A 20,909-nucleotide genomic window follows, 5' to 3' on the forward strand; every position below is an offset into this window, starting at 1 on the left:
TTGGGATGGCAGAGCTTTGCTCTGACCCATCCCATCCCAGCTCCAGGAGGAGCAGGAGGCAGGGAGAGGCAGCCAGGCTGCTCGACCTCTGGTGGGAGCAGGCAGGAGGCATCCCCCCTCCGAGGTACCGCATCCGGCGCAGCCAGCAGCCTGGCCCCGGCAGCACTCCCACGCAGGACACGCCTGGCAAGTGGCATCTGCTGCTCCAAGAACCACGGGCACACGCAGGAATCAGGCTGCTGGCAGAGCCGGCCTGGGAAACCTAAAGCAGCACTGACACCTTCAGGAAGGGGAACCGAAGCTCAACACCAGCCTCGCCTTGTCTTTTCCCTGCGCTCGCCCTGCGGGGCTCAGAGCCTACTTGGGAGGTTCCTTCTTGAGCTGGCTCCTGCGATCCAGCTTGCTCATGACCTGCGTGATGTCCACGGTCGTGGCAGCTTCTTTGGCTTTGGCCTCTTCCTCCTGCTGCCTCACGATGACGGGGCTGGGGCTGGAGCGGAGGTGACGGCGTCCAAAGGTGAAAGCAGAGCTGTGTAGGGAGAGGCAGAGAGAAGCAGGGTGTGACTGAGGTAGAAGGGCACCCAAAGCTTATTGCTGTCTGCTGAGCCTCAGAGTGGACATGCCACTGTCACCCACACCACAACAAGGAAGCGTGGATGCGGATGAGATGGTTTAAGGCAGGACCTGGTAACTCAGTGCCACACACCAGCTACAGAACTGCTAAAAGCATCGAGCCAGTCCTGTTCCTGGTCACAACAGCGTGGAAAGTCCATGATTCCTCTTTCTTGCTGGCTAGGTTGAGGAGTGGAAGAGGAACAGAGAAAGCAGCACACCACCCAGTCTGGCGCTGACCTCACACGCTCAGCTTTAAGAAGCAACTGCTGTTCAAACAGCTGAGATTTGCTGTGCAACCGTCACCTTGGTCTGGAAAAAGCCCCCCCAAGCCTGCCCATCACCCTCACTGGTGAGATGCTGTTTGCTCCCTTCACTTGGCTCTGCAGGCAGGGCAGACCAGAACCCGTGGGCCATCCTGCTGTGACTCTGCATCGCCTCTGGGCAGGAGTCTTCCTGTGCCCTGTACCCAGTGTCCTCTCCTTCCAGGAAAAGGACTGTGATTAATTCAACAATCAAACCCTTTCTGAACAGGCCCAACAGACAAGGCAGCCAATTCTGACTGCATACAAGCCACTTCCAGAGGGCTCACAGCACAGTCAGCCTCAAAACAAGGCATCCTCCTAGTGAAAAAAATTTATTTAATTACAGGAACATCTAAATCACAGTCATTTTGCTGCAACTCAGGGGTTTTCTACCCTTGCTACAAGAAGAAAAACAAACCCCACAATTACATCCAGTTTCACTTGCCTTTTTTTGACAGTCTCTTGTGGTACAACAGCCTTGGCCAGCATTTCCTTGTATATTGGAGACTTTAAATAGCGGCCATAGGAGTCCTAGTAGGAGAAAAGAGAGAAACTGGTAGTTATGGGCTGCAAACACCCTTATTAAAATCACCACCAAATACAGCTGCTAAGGAGCCAGAGAGGCTGGGAACTAGATAATCTCCCCCAGCAGCTCAAGGGACTTTGCATCTTGCAGGCAAATGTAGCTAGTTAAACCGATAGCCTTTCATCTGGGTGTAAAATTCCCAGGGTTTCCCATCTCACAGTGAAGCTTCCCAGGTAAGATCCACACCAAAAGGTCTTGATCTGAGCTTAGCCTGGGCCAATGGTGTCTCATGGTCACTTCAGGGTGAAGCCCTCACATTTCAGGAGCCAGAATTTTCAGCCACTGGTGAAACCGCCCGTGTTGTTCTGCTGCTCTCAGCATCAGCTGCCACTCTGGCCCACCCTGCTCCTTCCTTCTAAAGGGTATTTGGTGTCACTCCTGAGGTGGACTCAGAGGTTCTCTGTGGTCTAACAAAAGCCGTGACATACTGCATGTGGACATCAGCCACCAGTCTGCTGCAACAGCCAGACTAAAAAAGGGTGTCCTTCACCTTAAAAGGGTGTGAAAAAACCTTGTAGAGCTTGAGATGGGCCACATCTGGCTATGCTCTTGGTACAAAACTCATGCAGTTACATCAAAATCACTACTGCCTTTTCCACCCAGTGCCACTGCCCAACTGGATACACCCTTTGCTCTGTGGGGACACTGGATGTGGCACACAAAGGGGTACTAATGGGGTGAAGTTTTGTTCAAGCTTTGAACAAAGGGGGCAGGTGTCTGCTGGGAATCCTACTTCCTAATGCCCAAGTGGGAATGCCCACTTGCCCCCCACCACCCTGGGGACAGGTTGCCTTAGAGGGAAGAAGCAGCAGCAAAATACAAAGGCCTGAACCAGTGCTCCTTAAATCAGCAAATCTGAGGGATTTTCAAACCAAAGCCACTTGGAAGTGGAGAACTGGAACCCCCCTAAGGCTTTGGAAACAAACAACACACCTTTTTCATCAGCATGTAAATATGGGTCTGAGCAGCATCTAAAACATAACGATGAGGGTGCTTGAGGCCTTTGACTGTGATGCCCATTGTTGTGCCATCAATGTTAATCCAGCGCCTTGCTCCTGGAGCCAGGAAGAGCCTGCAAGGAGGAATCAATGGTGCCATTAACAGCTGGGCATTCCTGGAGATTCCTCTGTCTACAGGTGAAAGGAGAAGTCCCTTCAGATGCACACTACAATTTGCTGTCCTGATTTTGGGCAGTCTCCTCTCCAGCAGTACAACAGGCAGCCACTTCCTCCTGCACTGCCAGCACCCTGTATAAACCAAATGTGAGCCCACTGGAAGGAAGAAGGGTCTCTCCTCCAGGCAGTCCCAAGATCTTTGCTGTTCCACACCTTGATTTAAATAGCATGCTCAGCCCTAAATGTAATACTGGGGAACAGAGAGGAAAAGCTTTCAGCTTCAGAAGCTCCTTTCCAACCTGGGGACATAGGACAGCCACACTCGATGACTGCTTAATGAAGGGAGCTTTCAGATTAATCACCTGAAGAATGACAACGTGTGGAAGGTGGTGATGGGACTTGTGTGCAAAGAGTTTAAGAATGTAAAATCTTCACACTCACGTGTAGATTTCTTCTGCTTTTTCTTTAACCTTGGACTGGTCTCCATACTTGAGATCTTCACAGGCTTCCCAGAAACTCAGATTCTCTCCTGCGTGACAGGGACTCAGTCAGCAGAGAGCAAGGAAAGTGCAATCCCCTTTATTAACTACCAAACCGAATCTGACTCAATAGTCATCGGCCCCAATTCAGTCTCCCCAATTCTTACAGCCACCATGAAAAGCCCTCGGGACTGAAGGAGAAGAGCTTTCCCCTGCTCTGGGACAAAGGACACCTGGAAAAGCCTGTGAACCCAGCCAGGCCCAGCTCTCCTGGGAGCCATCCCCTGCACAGGGAGTGCCCTGGGCTGTATTTTGTGTCCTGTGCCACTAGATGGTATTGCACACGCTGGCTGCACAGCCACCACCTCCAAAGTCACTTCTACTTCCTTAACTCGGTGACTTTGTCATTGCCCGGGCTTGGCAGACACAAAAAAATCTGCAAAGAGTCAGATTTCCAGCCCAGCTCTGTCCTGCTGTGTGGGGCAAAGAGAGGCCTGGCAGACCCACCGCTAAACTCCTTCTTCAGGAAGAGCTGGAAGTTCTGCCGGCCTTTGGGGTCTCGTATCAGCTCACTGAAGTTGAAGGCCCATCGCTCCACACGCATTCTGGTGGGGATTTCCACTCTGCAGGGGTTGGAAACAAACACTGTAACGAGCTCCTGAAGTCAGGCTGCTGAGCAAACTGCAATTAAACAGCTCTCTGCACAGCGAGGTGAGGATTTCTCTTGGACTTACACTGCTCTCACAACGCTGGCCCAGCAGCTTTGTTGGAGGTTTGATGCAGCCCTGTTCTATGGGAAGCTTTGCTTCTCATGAAAGCACCCTGTGGAAGTATCCTTTGGGGCTGCCTAATGGGACATTATCGCTCTAACGGGATTGCTGGGCTCCAGTGAGAACCAGCAATATGCTGTATGCCTCAAGGCCAGAGATGCCACTGTGTAATTAGCAAATGTTATCAGAAGGGAAAACTAAGGGAGACCTCCAACCCAAACCCTCTCCTAAAACAGCAGCCCGAGGTCTGCACAAAGGCCAAGAGCCGGCAGCTGAGCTCTGACTTGCCACACCATTGGCAGCACCCAATTCAGTCAGGTTAACACTAAACCAAGTGCTATTCCTGAGCATGACCAGCCACATTCCATTCCCATGGGAGTAAGAGCAGACTTCGCTCATCCAAGGGCAGGATTAGACCTTCTTGGCAGGGCTGAACACATACTCCCATTGCTGGCTGAGAACTCGTGTAACGTTAAGGAAAGCTCCACTGGAGGAAGATAATGCTGAAAGTTCAGCAGGGAGTATGCCCCAGAGACAGCTTCTTTACCACGGCCAAGCTGTGCCAGAAAGGGAACACTTCCCTGCTCATCATCAGACACCGGTTATCATGATGAAATCAGTGGTTCCCTTTTCTGATTCTACCAGCATAAAGGTCAATGTAAACCACAAGCTGGCAAAAGAACACAAACACATACAGTTTTGCATTAAGATCCCAGAATTCAGGGTCATCTGTTATCCAGGGGTTGCTGGGAAGACATCCAGACAAGATAGGATCATTGGAGAGGAACTGCTCCGAGTACTTCACAAGCCTGCGAGCAAACACAACAGCATCAAAACACGAACAGGCAGAGCTGCAGCCAGCCCCATCACAACCCATCACAACCAACCAGATGGCTGCATGGGCTGCAGACACGTTCAGAGGCGTAGCCCTATCAGCACAGGGATCTGGAACCTACTGCCTTACTAGAAAAATTGATTCATTAGCCCAGTTAATCTTTTCCATTTCCCGAACAGTCATCTCCTGATTTGTCAAAGCAGTGATTGTGTGTCTCCCAGCACTTGAACTGATGAGACTCTCTTCCATCACCTCCTTTTGCTTCAAGGAAGCAGGACTAAGCCCTCAAACAGCTCCTGTCTCCTTCTCCAGCTGATTGGGAAAGGCCTGATCCTGTACCGCTTTGTGCCACATGTAAGAGATGGAAAATGCCAGAGAAGAGGAAAGCAAGTGCTGTATTCACTCAGGGTGGGTTCTCCACAGCGTTCACAGGGGGTGTGAGAGACCCTGGGGAGCTCCAGGAGAGGTGAGGCAGTGTGGAGGGCACATCCCGGCTTCTCCTTTCCTCTGCTCACCTACCGCCCAGCTCCTTCCCCTGCACATGGCTCCGGGGGCTTGGCACAAAGCAAACACATCTTTGCAGGATTCAGACAAACACCTCTCCTACCACCTAAGTTGGCCAGACTTGTGATTACAACCAATTTCAGCATTCTCCTCCCTTCTTCATTCTTGTAGAAAATCATCTGGTTTCTGTGTTTAAAATCCCCCCAGGCCAAGCTGCTTTCCTGTGCTCACAGCTGGGCGCATGCTGCCCGCAGCCCCACTGCTAGCAGCCCCCTTGGCACGGGCCCTGCAGTTAGACAAGGCTACTGCACACTGCATCCCACAGGTTTGGCACAGAAGGGCTCCATCCTGTCTTCTCACTGGACCTGCCAAGACATCCAGCACCTGCCGAACTCCCTCCAATCCATATATTCTAATCAAGCTACAAACCTAAACCTGACCTGTCAACTCAGGTAACACCGCTGTGTCCTTTTAATGGTCAGTACTTTGCAGCTCCTCCCAAATCGATGCAATGCTCTGATGCCTGCACACTATTTAGTTGCTGCTTTTATCCTCATCAATAAGAATTTGATTAGGACCCAATCCTGCAGCTCAGATGGAGATTCCATTTTCCAAAGGATTTTTTGGTCTCCATGATAGGCATTAGCCATCAGAAGACTAGGACTAATGTGTGAAAAGCTCCATTACCAAACAGTTAAGCACCACAAAACTCCTGGAAAGTAGTCAGGTGTCCCCAGCTCCAGTTCTCAGCTTGGAAAATTGAGGTAGAAGAATTTTAAGTGATGTGGGAGTTGGTGACAGATGAAGTCAGCAGAAGTGTTGGTGCCTTGCAAGCTGTGGTTCTCAGAAGACAGCCCCGCTTCCCAGACTCTTCCTCCCATTTCATTGTCCATGACTGTCTTCTCCCAGAGAACAGGCCTGAGCACCTTCTTTATCTCAGATTGAATGAGATTCTGGGTAGTGATGGCTACACACAACAGACAGTAGCACAGACTGCACCCCTGGGCAACTGGCCAGCTCGTAAAAGCCCAGGTAAGAAATGTCTGTGGCAAGCACACTCATGGCTAATGCTAGGACTGGGAGCTTTGCACTTAACTGGCTTCATCAAGAGACTGATCAGGAAATGTTCCACCGAGAAGAGGAATTACTAATTAATCACTTGGATGTTCCCAGAGAGGCACGTGCTGCTTCATAATACAGAATAGCCAGAGACTTCCCAGCTCCACTGCCTTCTGGTGAGCATCACCACACCAGTAAGAACACTCACTGGGGCTGAATCCAGTGCAGCAGGCTGGGGCACAGGAGAGTCAGTTCATCTCTGGTGCTTACCCATCCCGTACAGGACGGACACACTGACACATCCTTGCCAGGCAGCCCCCATGCAGCTGCTTTTCCAGACTGCAGAGCTGTGCCAGTCCCCAGGTGCCACCATCCAGTGCTGAGCAGCCCAAATACCTCTTCATTTCAGGAGTCTCACCGAGACATTGGTGTTGCTCTGTGTTCATTGAAAGCTCCCCTGAGCTCCAAGGGAGACTCTTTATCGTGACTCTGACCTGTCCTCTGCCTCATGCCTCCTGGCCAAGGCAGCACAGAGCCCAGACAGCACAAACAACACTGTGTGTGGCCACCACATCTATTCCCCTGCCTGAGTCACCAGCTGCCAGAGCAGATAGCTTAATCATCTCATCAGGAGATGAGCGCTGAGAACTAATTAATGTGTGGACAGAAGGAAATCAGGACTTACCCTCCAAGAGAGACAGAAGATTTCACTCTGGACTTCATGATAGCTTGCTGATAATACATGATCTGAGAGGGATCAGACAATGGTGGTTAGGAGCAAGGAGATGCAAAGACAAGACCCACATCTATCTGAGCCTCAAACACACCCTTTCCCAGGCAGTGATGCTAACTACAGAAGGGCAGCAGACAGTCTCAAAACTGTCTTAATAAAATGTCTCTTTTCACTGAGCTTATTGCAAACACTAGAAGAGCAAGTAATTAAAAACACCCCCCATGCTATATAAAAATTGGGTAATAGCCACTGTTCCAGGCACCTACAAACGCTCTGGATGATTTAACATGTAATTATCATTGATCCTCGTCTGTCTCCACGCTGGCGCCACTGGATGGATCTCCTATGGTTTCCCCACCACTAAATTTGATCTATTGGATTTTAGCCCTGGTGTCTGCCCTTGCTCGAGCCTTCCTGTCACCAGGAGAGCTGCTGGCTGCCAGCAGCAGGAGGCAGGGTATGTCCTGAAAGCACACTGACCAGGAGCTCCATGGGGCAGAGACTCTGCCAGCCAAACCCTGGTATTTTTAAAACAGCTCACCCCCTGCAAAGGGGCTCTAAGCCCCTGTGCAACACCAATGTAAGCCAGTACAGACAGGAGAAACACCTCCAAGTGAGGAGAGGACCACTCACCTCTCTCCTATAAACGTCCATGGTTTTTTTCTGTAAAATAAAGAAACAAAAATCACTACATTGGGATGGGTGCTTTCACTTGCCTCTTTTGAGAGGTGAAGACACCGTTGCAGGGCTGCTGCTGTGCAGTGCTCTTCAATTAATTCTCATTACAATTAAAATCAAACACAGCAGCTCAGCTAATCAGGGTACCATCAAAGCTAAGAGCATCCACACACCGTAAATCGTGCCATTAGCTGTATTTACTGTTCAGCATTGCTTCTTCCATCACAGGCTGCCTGCACGCCTTCAATTAAGGGGTTATTCTAATGGAGCTAAAATAGATTCGTTTACGAGACACAGATTAGATCATTCAATATTAGCTAAAGGAGACAGGAACCAACACATTGCAAAATATAAACACCACAATTAAAAGCCTCAGCAGCAGTATCTGCTGTGCAAAGGGTGCTTACGTTGTGATTTGAATAACTCAGACTATGTTACATGTCATCCACAAATGAGCAAGCAATTGAAGGCAAGAAATTAACTGCAGGGTGTTTATTCACCCAGCTTCCTTTGAAGCACAGTTACTCTGTGTGAAGGAGACTTGAGGAAGGAGAGGGAAAGACATGCTAAGTCAGGGATGCTCCCAGCAAGCCTTCAAAGGCTCACGTGGGGTTTCAGTTCTGTGTCTCCCGTTTTAGCTGATGGAAGCCAGGCCAGTGGTCTGCAGCCCAGAAGTATCCCATGGAGCCAATCCTGTGGCTGACAAGGGTCTGCAGGGTGCCATGGGGAAGGGCAGCTTGTGAGTGACAAGGGAGGAAGCATCTAGTACTCTGCTTCTCCCCAAAGAACCTGTCCCTGTTTTGGGCAAGGCAGGATGCTCTCCCAGGGCTGTGTCGTTGAGGGGACAGGGGTGTAGATCTGCTTTTGCCTTTTAGCTGGTCCTGCTGAGGGAGAAAAAAATACACCTATTTTTCTGAAGCTCAGCTGTTTCAGAGAGGGAAGCTCACCGTTTCAGCAGCAAGAGCCACATATGCAGCAGATCAGCCAACCTGGACTGCACTACTACGAAGCCAGCCCATCTGAGGGGCCAGAACTAACAGAAAACCTGACTGGAGCATGGTGAGGGCAGGAAGCATTTTCTGCTGGAAATGCCATGTCCAGCTCTGCATGACTGCAGGGCACATAACCTCAGCAGGGACAAACAGGAAAGCAAACAGTAGCTGCACCAGCAGTGATGCTTTGCTGGCTCCACGCATGGAACTATGTGCCAGGGGTTAAGGGCTGACATGTCAAGGGGAGGAAAAAAGCTCTTAGACAACTGGTTGCAGTTGCACAGCATCCCTTGCTGATTCCAGGGCTCCTGGGACATCTTATGTAAGTGATGGAGGACACAGGGGTGGAAGAACAGCTTTTCACCTTTCTCTACTTTTAGCTGCACCTCCAATCCCAGGCCAGCTTCCAGGCAGACACCACTTCTCCCCCCCATTTCTACAGTGTCATGGTTGTTTCAGACAGACTGCAGAAACGGGAGGCAACGGGGAAGGAAACCAATCGCCTGCTTGCTCAGAGAAACTCTCTGTGCCTGCTGTCCTAGAAGTGTGCTCTTTAGAGAACTTGGTTTCTGTTTCAGACCAGCTATTTCCTGCCCCACAGGAGTTCATCTCCTTGGGGAACCCGAGATGAAAACCAAGCCCCATCAGATTTACAAGTGCCAGCTGAACTGCTCCATTTGATGGCACTTGAGTGTGGCTTGGGCATGTACTTCAGGAAAATCCACATGTTAAAATCATTTGATGGTTTTTAGAGGCCCCTCGTTTCTTCCTGTGTTTTGCCTCAGACAGGCCTGGTGCAGCGGGGTGAGGAGAGGTGGGTGCCAGCAAAATGGCTCGAAGGCAGCTCACGTGGTAGGAAAGTTGTGTTATCTTCTACAGGGCTCTTAGAGGCAGGCAGCACACCACACACACACGAGACAAACAGCTGGTGGGAAAGAGGAGGAGAACGCAGTAAGTTAAATGTTATATAGAGCAAGAAAGGCATGAATTAAAATGCCATTGCAACAGAGAAATTATATGTGGGTGAGTAAAAATCAAAGCTAATGCCATGTCTGTAAACATGGGAAGACTGGGGTTTTTTTTAAGTGCATCCTACACCGAGGATCCCCTCCTGCCACAGCCCAAGTGTGTGGGTTGGCCCTTTGGACAGCTGATCCCAGGAAAACCCCGGGGGCTTTGGCAGGGTGCCCCAGGGTGGGCAGGGCATTTGCCAAGGCTCACACAGAAAAGGGGGCTGTGGCATGAGAAGAGTTGAGCACACACTGAGCTGGAGCAGAGTCAGAGGAGCCCAGCACTGAACACCCCATCAAGGGCTGCAGCTGCTGGCTGTGCTCAGACCTTTCCCCTTCTCAAACCCACAGTGACTGGGAAGGATCTGAGCTATTTTACCCCAAAGCTGCACATCACTTCATTCCTGTTCTTTCCACAGTGCTCCCATCCCTGAGCAGCTTCCAGCTGGTACAAGGGACCCTGAAAACCCTCCATGTCCTATCAACCACCCTCCCTATCCTTACCCCCTACTACCAACAGCAGTGATGCCAAAGTGCCCTGTACCAGCCACTCACCCTCTCTCCTTTGGAAGGAAATAATATTTGGAACAAAAGAGTATTTTTTTATAATGAGATTAATTTTGCAATGCCCTTAATGAGTGACTTATCACAATTACCACGGATAAACTCCCCAGCCCTGCAGGCTTCAAATCAGAAGGGCAATTAGCAAAAGACCTCAGCCTGTCTTGGGCGAGTGCTGTGTGCTGTTAAACACCCTCCTCCCTGAGACACACAGCAGCAGCACTTGGGACACCCTGCATGGCCCCACTGCACCCCCCTGCCATCCACTGAATGCTCCCCACGCTGCAAAACTCAGCTGGGAGCCAGCCAGGACCTGCTCAGGAGCCCTGTGGCTGGAGCTGAGCCACCCAGCTGAAGCTCCTACAAGAGCTGGGACGTCTGCTAATTTCCAGCTAACAATTCACACGATCTCCTCTGCTCTCAGTGTGGGTCTCCCTGACCACACTGTGGAGATAGTGGCCGCTCTGTGTTTGCCTGCCTGGCCACCATGCAGTGTTTACAGAGGCCGTGGCTGACAGCTTGTGTATGAGTTTGCCCAGATGGAGCTTGGCACGAAGAACAAGCACAGCGCTCACTTCAGACCAGGGCACTGGATTCACACCTGCTCTGTCCGTGGATGCAGGTGAGCAACGGGCATCCTGCACAGAGCACCCACCAATGAGGATGGGGGAGTCCCAGCACAGCTTGGCCTCCCCATGCAGCAAAAAACCTGTGGGCACTGCCTCTGTGGCACTGTGATGGCCAGCAGCACCCCGGCATGCACACCCACACCACTGCCCGGGGCCAGATTTCAGGGTCTGGTGTGAGATCATCTCCACGGTGCTGCTGGAACCAGCCCTGTAGCCATCCAGATGCCAGGTTTTGTTCCAATTGCCGGTTTTCCTCTACCTTATTGATCTGCTGCTGCCCCCATTATTTACGTCGTTAAGCATTTATCGGGCAGCCAGACTGAGACAGCCTGAAGTGACAGGCCAGCAACGACCACCGTGATGTGTGGCTGTTCTGCTGCGCACAACAAGCCAGAGCACTTCATCCAGCAGTCCCCGAATCTAGTGCAGTGATTTTTTTGGCTAAGCTAAAGCACCTTTCAGAAAGCCTCTCTGGTTACAGACAAGGCCAGAGCCCAGTGTGGACCTGCGGGCAGGCAGCAGCTCTGGCAGTTGCCTGGTAACTCTCTGAGCCGTGAAGCTCCATCCTGAGCCAGAGACCCGGGTAACAAAAGGCTAAAGCATCCCCTAATTAGCTGTTCAATGGATGGCTACTTCTGCCTCATCCCTCCTGCCCAGCTACAACTCCTAACTCATTATAACCCCGAGGGATGCTCAGGGGTCAGTAAGGAAAGTCCCTTTCAAGGGAGCGATGTTTGGCTGAGCACCTGTTTGTCCCCAGAGGACTCTATCAGTTCCGGAGGGAAAAGCCCACCAAGGGGTCTGAGGCAAGTGAGAGATGTTCACACCAGTGTCAGCTTCAAAGAAGTCATTCTGATGTCAGAAATTAATTATCAGTGGGAATATTTTCTCTTTCTCAGCTGTCAAGATAAAAGAAAACTAATTGGCCAGCAAAGGGAAGAGACTGAACAGGAACAGAGACAGGAATCAAATGAACAGGCACTGGGTTCAGATGCTCATTTTCAGCTCTCATCGTTCCACCTATGCCAGAGGCAGAGCCTGGGCCCTCAGAAAAAACCCACACAGCCTTCAGCAGGGGTAAAATATGGCCAAGAAATCATGGTCCAGCTCAGCCAGCACTCAGGCCATCCCTTCTGCTCACCACAGGCAGAAATTGAAAAAGCTGCTAGTCCAAAGGTGGCCCTATGAGGGCTTTTGGCTGCCCAGTGCCCCATCAATCATTCTTCCAAAAGCAAAAAGGGGAGCAAGAAGAGTACTGCCTCTTCACTCAGCCTCCAGAGACCAGCTTACAGGAGAGAGGCAGTGAGGTCACACCAAGCTGGCATTCTTCGGCTCAGGCCCTCCCTGGAGTCTCTGCTGACCACCACTCTATGCCCAGGGTGGGAACCAAACACCCCTCAGCTCCCTTCCTCGCTGCTACCAGGCAGCTGGCAGATGGCTACGGGCTTTCAGACGGTTTGCAAACCTACAATCTCCTTCCATGTCAGCTGTAAAACTGTGGGCGAGAAGTTGGCTTCCTCCTCTTTTCCATCCCTCTCCCTTTCCTCCACTCCTTTTCTCTTAAAAGCAAAACAAAACAACAAAAACCACCCTATAAAAAACTCAGCCCTACATTTTGCTCATTTTCAGTCTCTATAGCAACAGAACACACTTGGCCAAAGCAATTATCCTGCCTCTGGCTGGTGAGATGTTTAAAGGCTGTTACAAAAATGACTTGTTGTGGGATTACAGTGAGTGTGACTGCAGCATTTGCATTTAATTGCTGAGAGACACTTTGCCTTTCACTTCCAAATGAACACCACTAAGTGCACCAAGACAGGATCGCTTAAAAGGACTGATGGAGTAAGAGCAGAGCAGCTCTAGCTCCTCATCCACTGACTGCATGTGTCTCATTGTGGACTCTGGGCCAGTCCCACCCAGTTTCAGCCTCCACAGTCTCAGTTCACCAATTCAGTTCCTTTACAGTCTAGCTATACAACGTGTAATTTTAGGCAATATTTTCTATCTCCTATCCACCACATCAGCTTCTCCTTCTCCTTCCACACATTACCCTCTTGGTAGTATCCTATCATTTTATTTTAAACCTGGGTCTTTCCTTGGACTCTTCACACCCCACAACACCCACCCAGACCTTTCACCACTAACAAAAAGGCAGCAACGAGCATCTGTAGGTGGAGGATTCCTTAATTCAGCTTTGCCAGCAGAGAAAACATGTCCTGTAGCTAAACACTCACACTAAATGGTGTGGCAAGAAAGCTGACAAAGTATTTTCAAGCCAGAAGATGCTGCCAAAGCCTATTTTGAGGGCCCCACCCCCTGGACAATGAGACAGCTTTAACTTCTGGCCTGCTTGGCTGTCACAACCCAGCTGACTCGCTCAGCCTGTGGTGCCCAAAACCCCACAGTCCCAGGGACGTCATCTGTGTCCTCCCAAACAAATTCCACAGGTGGGAAAAGCAAACCTGTCTCACCTGGTTTACCTTATTTTCATTGGGATCCGTTACGCGGTCTATTCCGTACTCCAGGACGTCTGGCATGCCGGGCTGTTACGAGCGAGAAGCAGGGATAGATTTGTAACTTGCTTCTTCTCAAGCCTGTGGTTCACACAAAGCACGAGGAGCCCCCCCAACCCCCCCCACCAGGGCCTCACAGCCAGCAGCTCCCCACTCCCCAAACCTGGGAGCACTCCCCTCTGAGCACAGCTGGACAGACCTCCCTCCTTCCCTCACACCTGTGAGAGCAACCAAGGAGAAATGTGGGGACTCGGGGCTGGCCCCTTCCTCAAGAAGAAGACAGGGTATGCAGCCCCACGGCCATGCCCATGGCTGTGCCCTGAGCATGGGGGAGTTGTCCTGGGGGCTGCAGAGAGGGTACCACCAAGGCAATAAAGCCCCACACCAACACCCTGTACTCACAGGAGTTCGGTTCACAAGCCAGTAGGCTCTCTCCTGGCAGTCCAGGGCGTACCTGTCCGCCTTCTTCCGCTCCTTTCCTGCCCTGCAAAGCCAAGAACAGGACTTAACTCTACCAGGGAAATGAATGAATGTTTCTCTCTTAAAACTAGGGGGATGACAAAGAGGGGCACACCCCAGACCTCCAAGTCGCAGGCAGACTGCATGCTTCTCTGACGCAGCCTCCTGACCACATCTTACCCCAGCTAATTCTGGACTGCAGATCATGCTGTTCACATGGCCACACATGACCGTAGCTTTTGAGAAATCACCACCTTCCTGAGCTCAGCTGGGAGCAGACACATCCTCTTTTGATCAGACAGCCAGCCCTTTGGTGGAGTTTTATGCTAACAACCCGCTACTTGCGGTCAATCCTGCTGCCTCATGTTTATCCATCTCCAATGTCCCCAGGCTGACATGCAGAGAGATACATCCCCAACACATCTCATCCCTGTCTCACAGTAAAGGGGGAGATTTCTCACAAAAAAAGTGTTCTGGAAACGGTACCAAGCAGTGTTCCCAGGCATTTAAACCCAAATCACCTCTAATATTAAATAGAAGAAGCACCAACATGGTTTGGGCTTGGACCAAATAATTCTTTCCCAGACAAGTCCTAGGCACAATTTGGGACTTAGCATGAGCAAAGGAGCGTTCCCAAAAGGCTGTTTGCATGTGGCCACCCTGCTGCGGTTCACAGGGTGGATGTGGGCTGTTCTGCACCAGTCTGCCCCAGTATCATCATCAAACAGCCTCAGACGTGTTTAATCCACTAGTTCAGACACAGTCTCGGTATCTAACATTAAAACTGCATTTGGCATCTCTTAGACCGTGTCTGACCTCAATTTACAAGAACAACAGTCTGGTGTTTAATGAGACAGTTATCTGATGAGCTGTATTCTGACAGCTTGGCCACCCTCCCAGCGAAGACAGAGGAGGCAGCGCCTGCTGCGCCGGGAGGTAGAAAGGTGGAAGGAATCCACTGAAGCAGGAAAGATCCTATCTCCTAAAAAGGTAATCCCATCTCATGTTCCTGAACTTTCCTTGGAATTTGAAGGATTCATCTTGTAAAATCAATGAGTCTAGTGGCCCGATCCACAGATGCTCATGGATGAGCCTGTGCTAAAAGAAGCTGTCATGCTGAGGGCTGCTGGCACGCTGCAGCATCAGAGCCCAGCTGCTTCTTCGGGGAGGGGCAGAACCCAAACCTCCCCTTGTGTGCTTATCCACGGGCAAAAGCTGCTTGCCAAGAGGCAGGAAAGGCAGCCAGACTCTCACTCTCAAACCCCACTGACTCCACACCTTTGGGAGACAAAGGTCAGGCAGCGAGAGAATCACACATGCAGTGGGCGAAGCTTTGCAAGGGGCACCCGGTCACTTGGGAACAGCTGACATCCCTCACTCAAAGCCAGAAGTGACCCACGTTTCCTGACTAAACAGAGAAACCCCTGGCTGATAGGAACAGTGGGTTTATTTCACAATCCTGAGGGGCACTTGCAAGTTATTTCAAAGCTGCAGCTTATGTTTTAAGCTGGAATTTAACTGTGTACAAAGTCTGTAAAGCTCTGTCTCTTCACACCCTCCCCAGCGATGCAAATAAGGGAACACAAATCAACTCACTTATACTGCTCTTTGGCCTGCATGATAACAAAGTCCCACTTGTAGTTTATTTTCTGATTGAGCATGTTGTAATGTTCCTGGAATAAAAAATACAAAAGCAGTTAAGTGTGAAAATTCTGGATGAGGTGCTCCCGTGCCAGGGTTCCCCTTCTCCCTCCCCAGCTCAGCCAGGCCAGACTGGCAACCACACCAAGAAATCCGGATCGCTCTGAACATAATTACATGGATTGCAACAGCATGAAAATACCACTGTAAGGAAAGCAATTACCCCTGCTAAAATTATCATTGACTTACAGAGCTTTTTTCCCCTGTACTGGCCACTTTTTCACTTGCAAAATTTTGGCTTTTGACACAGCTGAAGTAACAACACCTCCTGTGACCAGAGAGGGGGTTTTTCCCACGCTCCAATCATTAGGGACAGAAGGCTAAAGGAGCAAATGAGAGGCTTGCAATGACCAAGAATCATAGAATCACAGACTGGTCTGGGTTGGAAGGCACCCCAGGGATCATAGAGTTCCAAGCCCCCTGCTACAGGCAGGACCACCAACCTCCAGTCCTGGATCTACACAAGGTTGCCCATAGCCCCATCCAACCTGGCCTTGAACACCTCCAAGGATGGGGCATTCACCCCCTCTCTGCGCAGCCCATTCCAGCCTCTCATCACTCTCTCTGTAAAGAACTTCTCCCTAATATCTAATTTAAACCTCCCCTTCTTTAGCTTCAATCCATTCCTCCTTGTCCTGCCATTGTCTACTCTTTTAAAAAGCCAACTCCCCTTCTGTTTCTCTGCTCCCTTCAGGGACTGGAAGGCTGCAATGAGGTTGCCCCACAGCCTTCTCTTCTCCAGGCTGAACAAGCCCAGCTCCCTCAGCCTCTCTTCATAGGGGAGCTGCTCCAGCCCTCTGATCATCTTTGTGGCCTCCTCTGAACCCCCTCCAACAGTTCTACATCTTTCTTGTACTGCAGGCCCCAAGTACAACACCTCCTTACCTTTTCGTATTCTTCTAAAATCCCTTTCCTCTTAATGTTTTTCTTTGCCAGGTAAATTGCTGTTGAGGGAGAAGGAAATAAACAGCCAGTTGTACTTAGACCAACAAATCCAAGAATAATTAAAATTTTAACCTGCCTGACAAACACAGGAATCTCTGTCTGTTATGAATCTTCCTGGGCACGAGCTCCAAGCTCATAAAAACTCATGGGGGAGAAAAAAAATTAACTTGGGAGCTGCCACCCAGAACAGGATGTGTGTGGCTCCTGACAGCAGTCACTCCTGTGGAAATTCAGCCAGGGTTTCACAGGTCAAAGGACACTGGACCAAATCTTTAATGCGTTGAGGTTCTTCAGAGCTTGACCTCCAATTTTGTGTTGGCCAAACACAGGCCAATGTTTTGTTCCAACTTCTATTAAAAACATTCCTATCTGAAATGGACTATTTTATATCTCCAGAAGATCTACAGCATGAGGCAGATAAAAGCCACAGAGGACAATCTTGGTATAAACAAATCAGTCTGCAAAATGCACAGCCCACAGGAACAACCCAAGCTCATCAGCCCCAGTTTTAGGACCAGCCCTGTAATAAAAACCATCATCAAGATAACAAAAAATTGCTATCAAAAGAGCCATCAGGCCTTACAGACTCACAGGAAGGGTGGGAAGGGACCACCCTACATTTATAGCAGTATCTCTGAATGCAGGGCTGGATCCAGATCTACAGTACGACAGCCTTGGGCTCAGATCCAGGAATACGCTGGGGAATACCTACTCAGGGAAATCTAACGTGGTATTTAAAGTCTCCCTACCCAGCAGGGCATTTCAGCCCTGTTCCAGTCTTACGTATCCCAGCAAGATACAAGAGAAGTGGGATGTAAGGTGACAGACAGGGCATGGGACTGTGCACACAAACACAGGGGCTTGTGCTACACCCCAAAAACACATACAACGCTCTCCCTTACCGTAGTCCGTGTCATCAGCAGGCCAGCTCTGCACCGGCCAGAAGTAGGGGGTCTGCAGGAAAAAGAAGCCTTTCCTTAGTGCACAGCAGCCTTCAATACACACCAAAAGGCGTGCAGCATCACCTGTGCCACAGGGAGAGGAAGCCTTGGCCACACTCAGAGCCCCTGCTCCTTATCCATGTCTCAGCTCACGCAGCGGTGTGGGAGGCTCGAGGGGAGCAGGCTGCCAATGCCAAATTCACCGCTGCTCTGCAGTGGGATACCACAGCCAACCTCTCACTGTGGCCTGTGCATTCAGACTGAGATGCTGGAGCCCAGTTTGGCACCGAGGGGGGAACCAGAGTCCTCATTCGAAGTGCCAACAAGGGTACCCCAATCTCCCACCACAGGGGAAACATCCTGTTAGCACCGTGCTATCCAGTATCCCCAGACCACCCCATTTTCCACCAGCAATTCCATTTGCTACATGAAGCCTGGAAGGGAGCACACATTGGGAAGAAAGCGTGGCTATTCTGTGTTTATCAAATATGCTAATTTAGTTAAGGAAGTATCACAGGTTCCCTGTAAACTGTCATCTGATGCACAGAACTGGGGGAACTAGCCTGAGGCTTCTCTGGATCCCTTCCTCCAGCACACCAAACAACTACCACAGCCACGCAGCTTGGCCTCATGACTACAGCTCCTGCAGACTGCCTGGTTTCTCAGCTCGTGCTGAACCTCCTCTCCATGGTTTATTATTTTTTAAAACAAGGGGCAACTCACTTGAAACCTGTACAGGCTGCCATCTGTCCTCAGGGTGAGATTCTTTGGCTCCTGAAGAGGGTAGATGTACCCGTATTTGACAAACAGGTCTCCCAGGTGTAGTGCCTCTGAAAACACAGAATCACAGCATCACAGAATTGTAGGGGTGGGAAGGGGCCTTGAGAGATCATCGAGTCCAACCCCCTGCAAAAGCAGGGTCCCTAGGACAGGTCACACAGGTCAGCATCCAGACAGGGCTGGAATATCTCCAGAGAAGGAGACTCCACACCACTCTGGGCAGCCTGTCCCAGGGCTCCCTCACCCTCACTGGGAAGAAGTTCTTCCCCATATTGGTGTGGAACTCCCTGTGCTCCAACTTGAGGCCATCACCCATTGTCGTGTCCCCACAGACACTGAGAAGAGCCTGGCCATTTCCCCGTGTGTCCCACCCTTCAGATATTGATAAATATTAATCAGATCCCCTCTCAGTGTTTTTCCTCAAGGCTGAACAGCCCCAGTTCACTCAGCCTTTCCTTGGAGGAGAGATGCTCCAGGCCTTTAATCATCTCCGTAGCCTCCTCTGGACTCTCTCCAGGAGATCCCTGGCTTTTCTATACCAGGGAGCCCAGCACTGGACACAAAGGCAGGTGTTTTGATTGCACAGAAACACAGCACTGGAATTTAAAGGCAAGTTGCTACTCAAAAGAGAAGAATTCATCTGAAAGGTTTTGTCTATGGAGACCTTAAAGTTTTACAGCTCAAAACTGAAAACCCCTCAGTGTGTGCACTCCTACCCACCTTCCTGAGTGATCTGCAAGCGCTGGAGAATCCACTGCAATATATCATTACCTGTAAAGCAAAGACAACGTCAGGTGCTGAAACTGAGAGCGTGCCAAAATCCCCTGGCCAAAACAAGGACTCTCCAGTCCTCACCCCTTGCTGTGCTCTGGAGCCCACCAAAAGCACAGACCCCTTCTTGCAAACGTGCTTGCAAAGGGCACCACACAAGGGAAGCCAGATAAATCGCATGGGCTGTGCTGCCATTCAGGGTTTCTCCCAGTCAAGTGAGCATCAGCATCTGGGAGAGGGAGCCCAAGGCAGGCAGCGGCCTCAGGTCCGCAGAGCGCTGAGGGTGCAGAAGCAACACTTAAATCCTCAGAATCGGCTTAGAAAGGACTTAAGCGATGCAAGAGCTTCCATGCCCAGGGAAGGTGAAGTGACCCTTGTTTTGCACCATCTTGTCTCATAAGATTCACTGCAACGTGTCTCCAGGTTCACAGACCACAGTCCTGCCTCAGTTTTAGTACAAGACCAGTGATGGGTCCTCTCGAGTCCTCTAAGAGACGCAACATTCAGTGCAGAAGGGAAGTCCCAGCCTGAGATCCAAGCTGTGGTAAGAGGACACAGCAGAGGGAAACAAGATTTCTACATTCACAAACACTTCAACTCTCCCAGATCTTCTGGTGTGGTGTGGCCAGCCATACCCACAACCAGCAGAAGCCTCAGGCAGAAAGCGTTTTGCATTCTGGTGGCAAACTTCACAAACCTCCTCCTGAACACACTCATTCCCTGATCAGCTCTTGGTCTTTTCTTCCACACGTCCCCTGGGATTGCAGATTGAGGTGCTGACCTTTCTTGACATTGCCGTGATGACTTAACTTTCTAATAGGGGCTCAGAGCTCTTATCCTACCCCTGCTTCCTGAAATAGATGAAATTAAAGGATTATCTCATCACTCATTTCTAGACAGCTCTCTCTAAGCGTTTCCCCCCCCCGAAGGTGTGTGTTTAACACAGAGGTTTATTTGCCTTTTCTGTTGTGAGCTGTTTTACCAACACTGGTTTTAACTGGTTCACTTCCCACACATGAAAAGCAAAGCCCTCACCAGTGGATCTGTACCCACTGCTCAATCACCTTCCCCACTCCCTCACGGGACGTGAATCAGCCTCTTTCACAACACCCAGAATCCAATCCAATCCGCACAGCACTGGAAATGCCATCGTTCAGGGAGCAATGGCTGTGATGTGAGGAGCCTGGGGCCCGCAGGCTGATTAGAAGCTGACTTAGAATTCATGCCTTATGCAAGAGGGGAACTCGTAGCAGTTGTGGTTAAGGAACCAGAACAAAGCAGACAGCACGCAAAGAGGATGAGCACCAGCTGGCATCTTCCCTCCCCAGACTTTTAGGAAGTGGCACTGTACATGGGTCAGACATCAGAGGTACTCGTTCCCCCCACACTTAGTCTGGGTGGCACGTCATCTCCAGTATGGGGAAACTTCCCTGCAGAGCTGCTCTAACTATTCACTACCAGATAGGGGAGGTGAGGCCAGGCCCTCAGGAGATGCAAGGCCTCTGCCAAACCCAGCTGCATGTCAGCTATGTAAGCCAGGACATGGTTGCTGCTGAGAACAAGCTTCAGATGTCATCCAAGTTCTCCTTACCCATTTGCTTACGGCACCTGAGGGCACCTGACTTTATCTCCGAGCCTCTGCTTCCTCATTAAAGAAATAAAATCAAGGGGCAAACAATACAGGGGCCCTGCAGGGCTTTGCAAATACAGGAGGGGAAATTTAATCTGTTTGGCTAAGCTTTCTCCTGAGTCGCCCGAAGCAAGTTCACCGGTTGCAGTGGGAGGTTTTGCTCTGAATTTCCAAGTGCAGGAGGAGGAAACTTTGGTAGAGTCTGTGTGAATATTGATAGCAGAGAATCCCTGGCAGGGGGTACAGATAGTGCCCATGAAAGGAGCTGGCAGGCACAGAGGCCGTACGTGACACAGCACAG

The 20,909-nt window shown here is 50.5% G+C and overlaps 1 protein-coding gene across 1 annotated transcript in view; it reads right to left on the reverse strand.

Annotated features, from left to right (window-relative positions):
- Nucleotides 1–357: 357 nt before the first annotated feature.
- RGS9 (regulator of G protein signaling 9) overlaps nucleotides 358–20,909 on the reverse strand; it is a gene marked incomplete at both ends in the record, with an annotated part of 26,839 nt that continues 6,287 nt past the window's right edge. The window contains 15 exons of the mRNA XM_084273653.1: nucleotides 358–529; nucleotides 1,363–1,448; nucleotides 2,437–2,575; nucleotides 3,060–3,147; nucleotides 3,605–3,720; nucleotides 4,563–4,676; nucleotides 6,951–7,012; nucleotides 7,632–7,661; nucleotides 13,340–13,411; nucleotides 13,784–13,865; nucleotides 15,437–15,513; nucleotides 16,427–16,485; nucleotides 17,389–17,440; nucleotides 18,151–18,257; nucleotides 18,928–18,978. Coding sequence (XP_084129779.1) covers nucleotides 358–529; nucleotides 1,363–1,448; nucleotides 2,437–2,575; nucleotides 3,060–3,147; nucleotides 3,605–3,720; nucleotides 4,563–4,676; nucleotides 6,951–7,012; nucleotides 7,632–7,661; nucleotides 13,340–13,411; nucleotides 13,784–13,865; nucleotides 15,437–15,513; nucleotides 16,427–16,485; nucleotides 17,389–17,440; nucleotides 18,151–18,257; nucleotides 18,928–18,978 — 1,307 coding nt within the window. The remainder of the gene's footprint in view (nucleotides 530–1,362; nucleotides 1,449–2,436; nucleotides 2,576–3,059; nucleotides 3,148–3,604; nucleotides 3,721–4,562; nucleotides 4,677–6,950; nucleotides 7,013–7,631; nucleotides 7,662–13,339; nucleotides 13,412–13,783; nucleotides 13,866–15,436; nucleotides 15,514–16,426; nucleotides 16,486–17,388; nucleotides 17,441–18,150; nucleotides 18,258–18,927; nucleotides 18,979–20,909) is intronic.

This window comes from Gallinula chloropus (genome assembly GCF_964237585.1).
Source record: "Gallinula chloropus genome assembly, chromosome: 20".
NCBI classification, from domain to species: Eukaryota; Metazoa; Chordata; class Aves; order Gruiformes; family Rallidae; genus Gallinula; species Gallinula chloropus.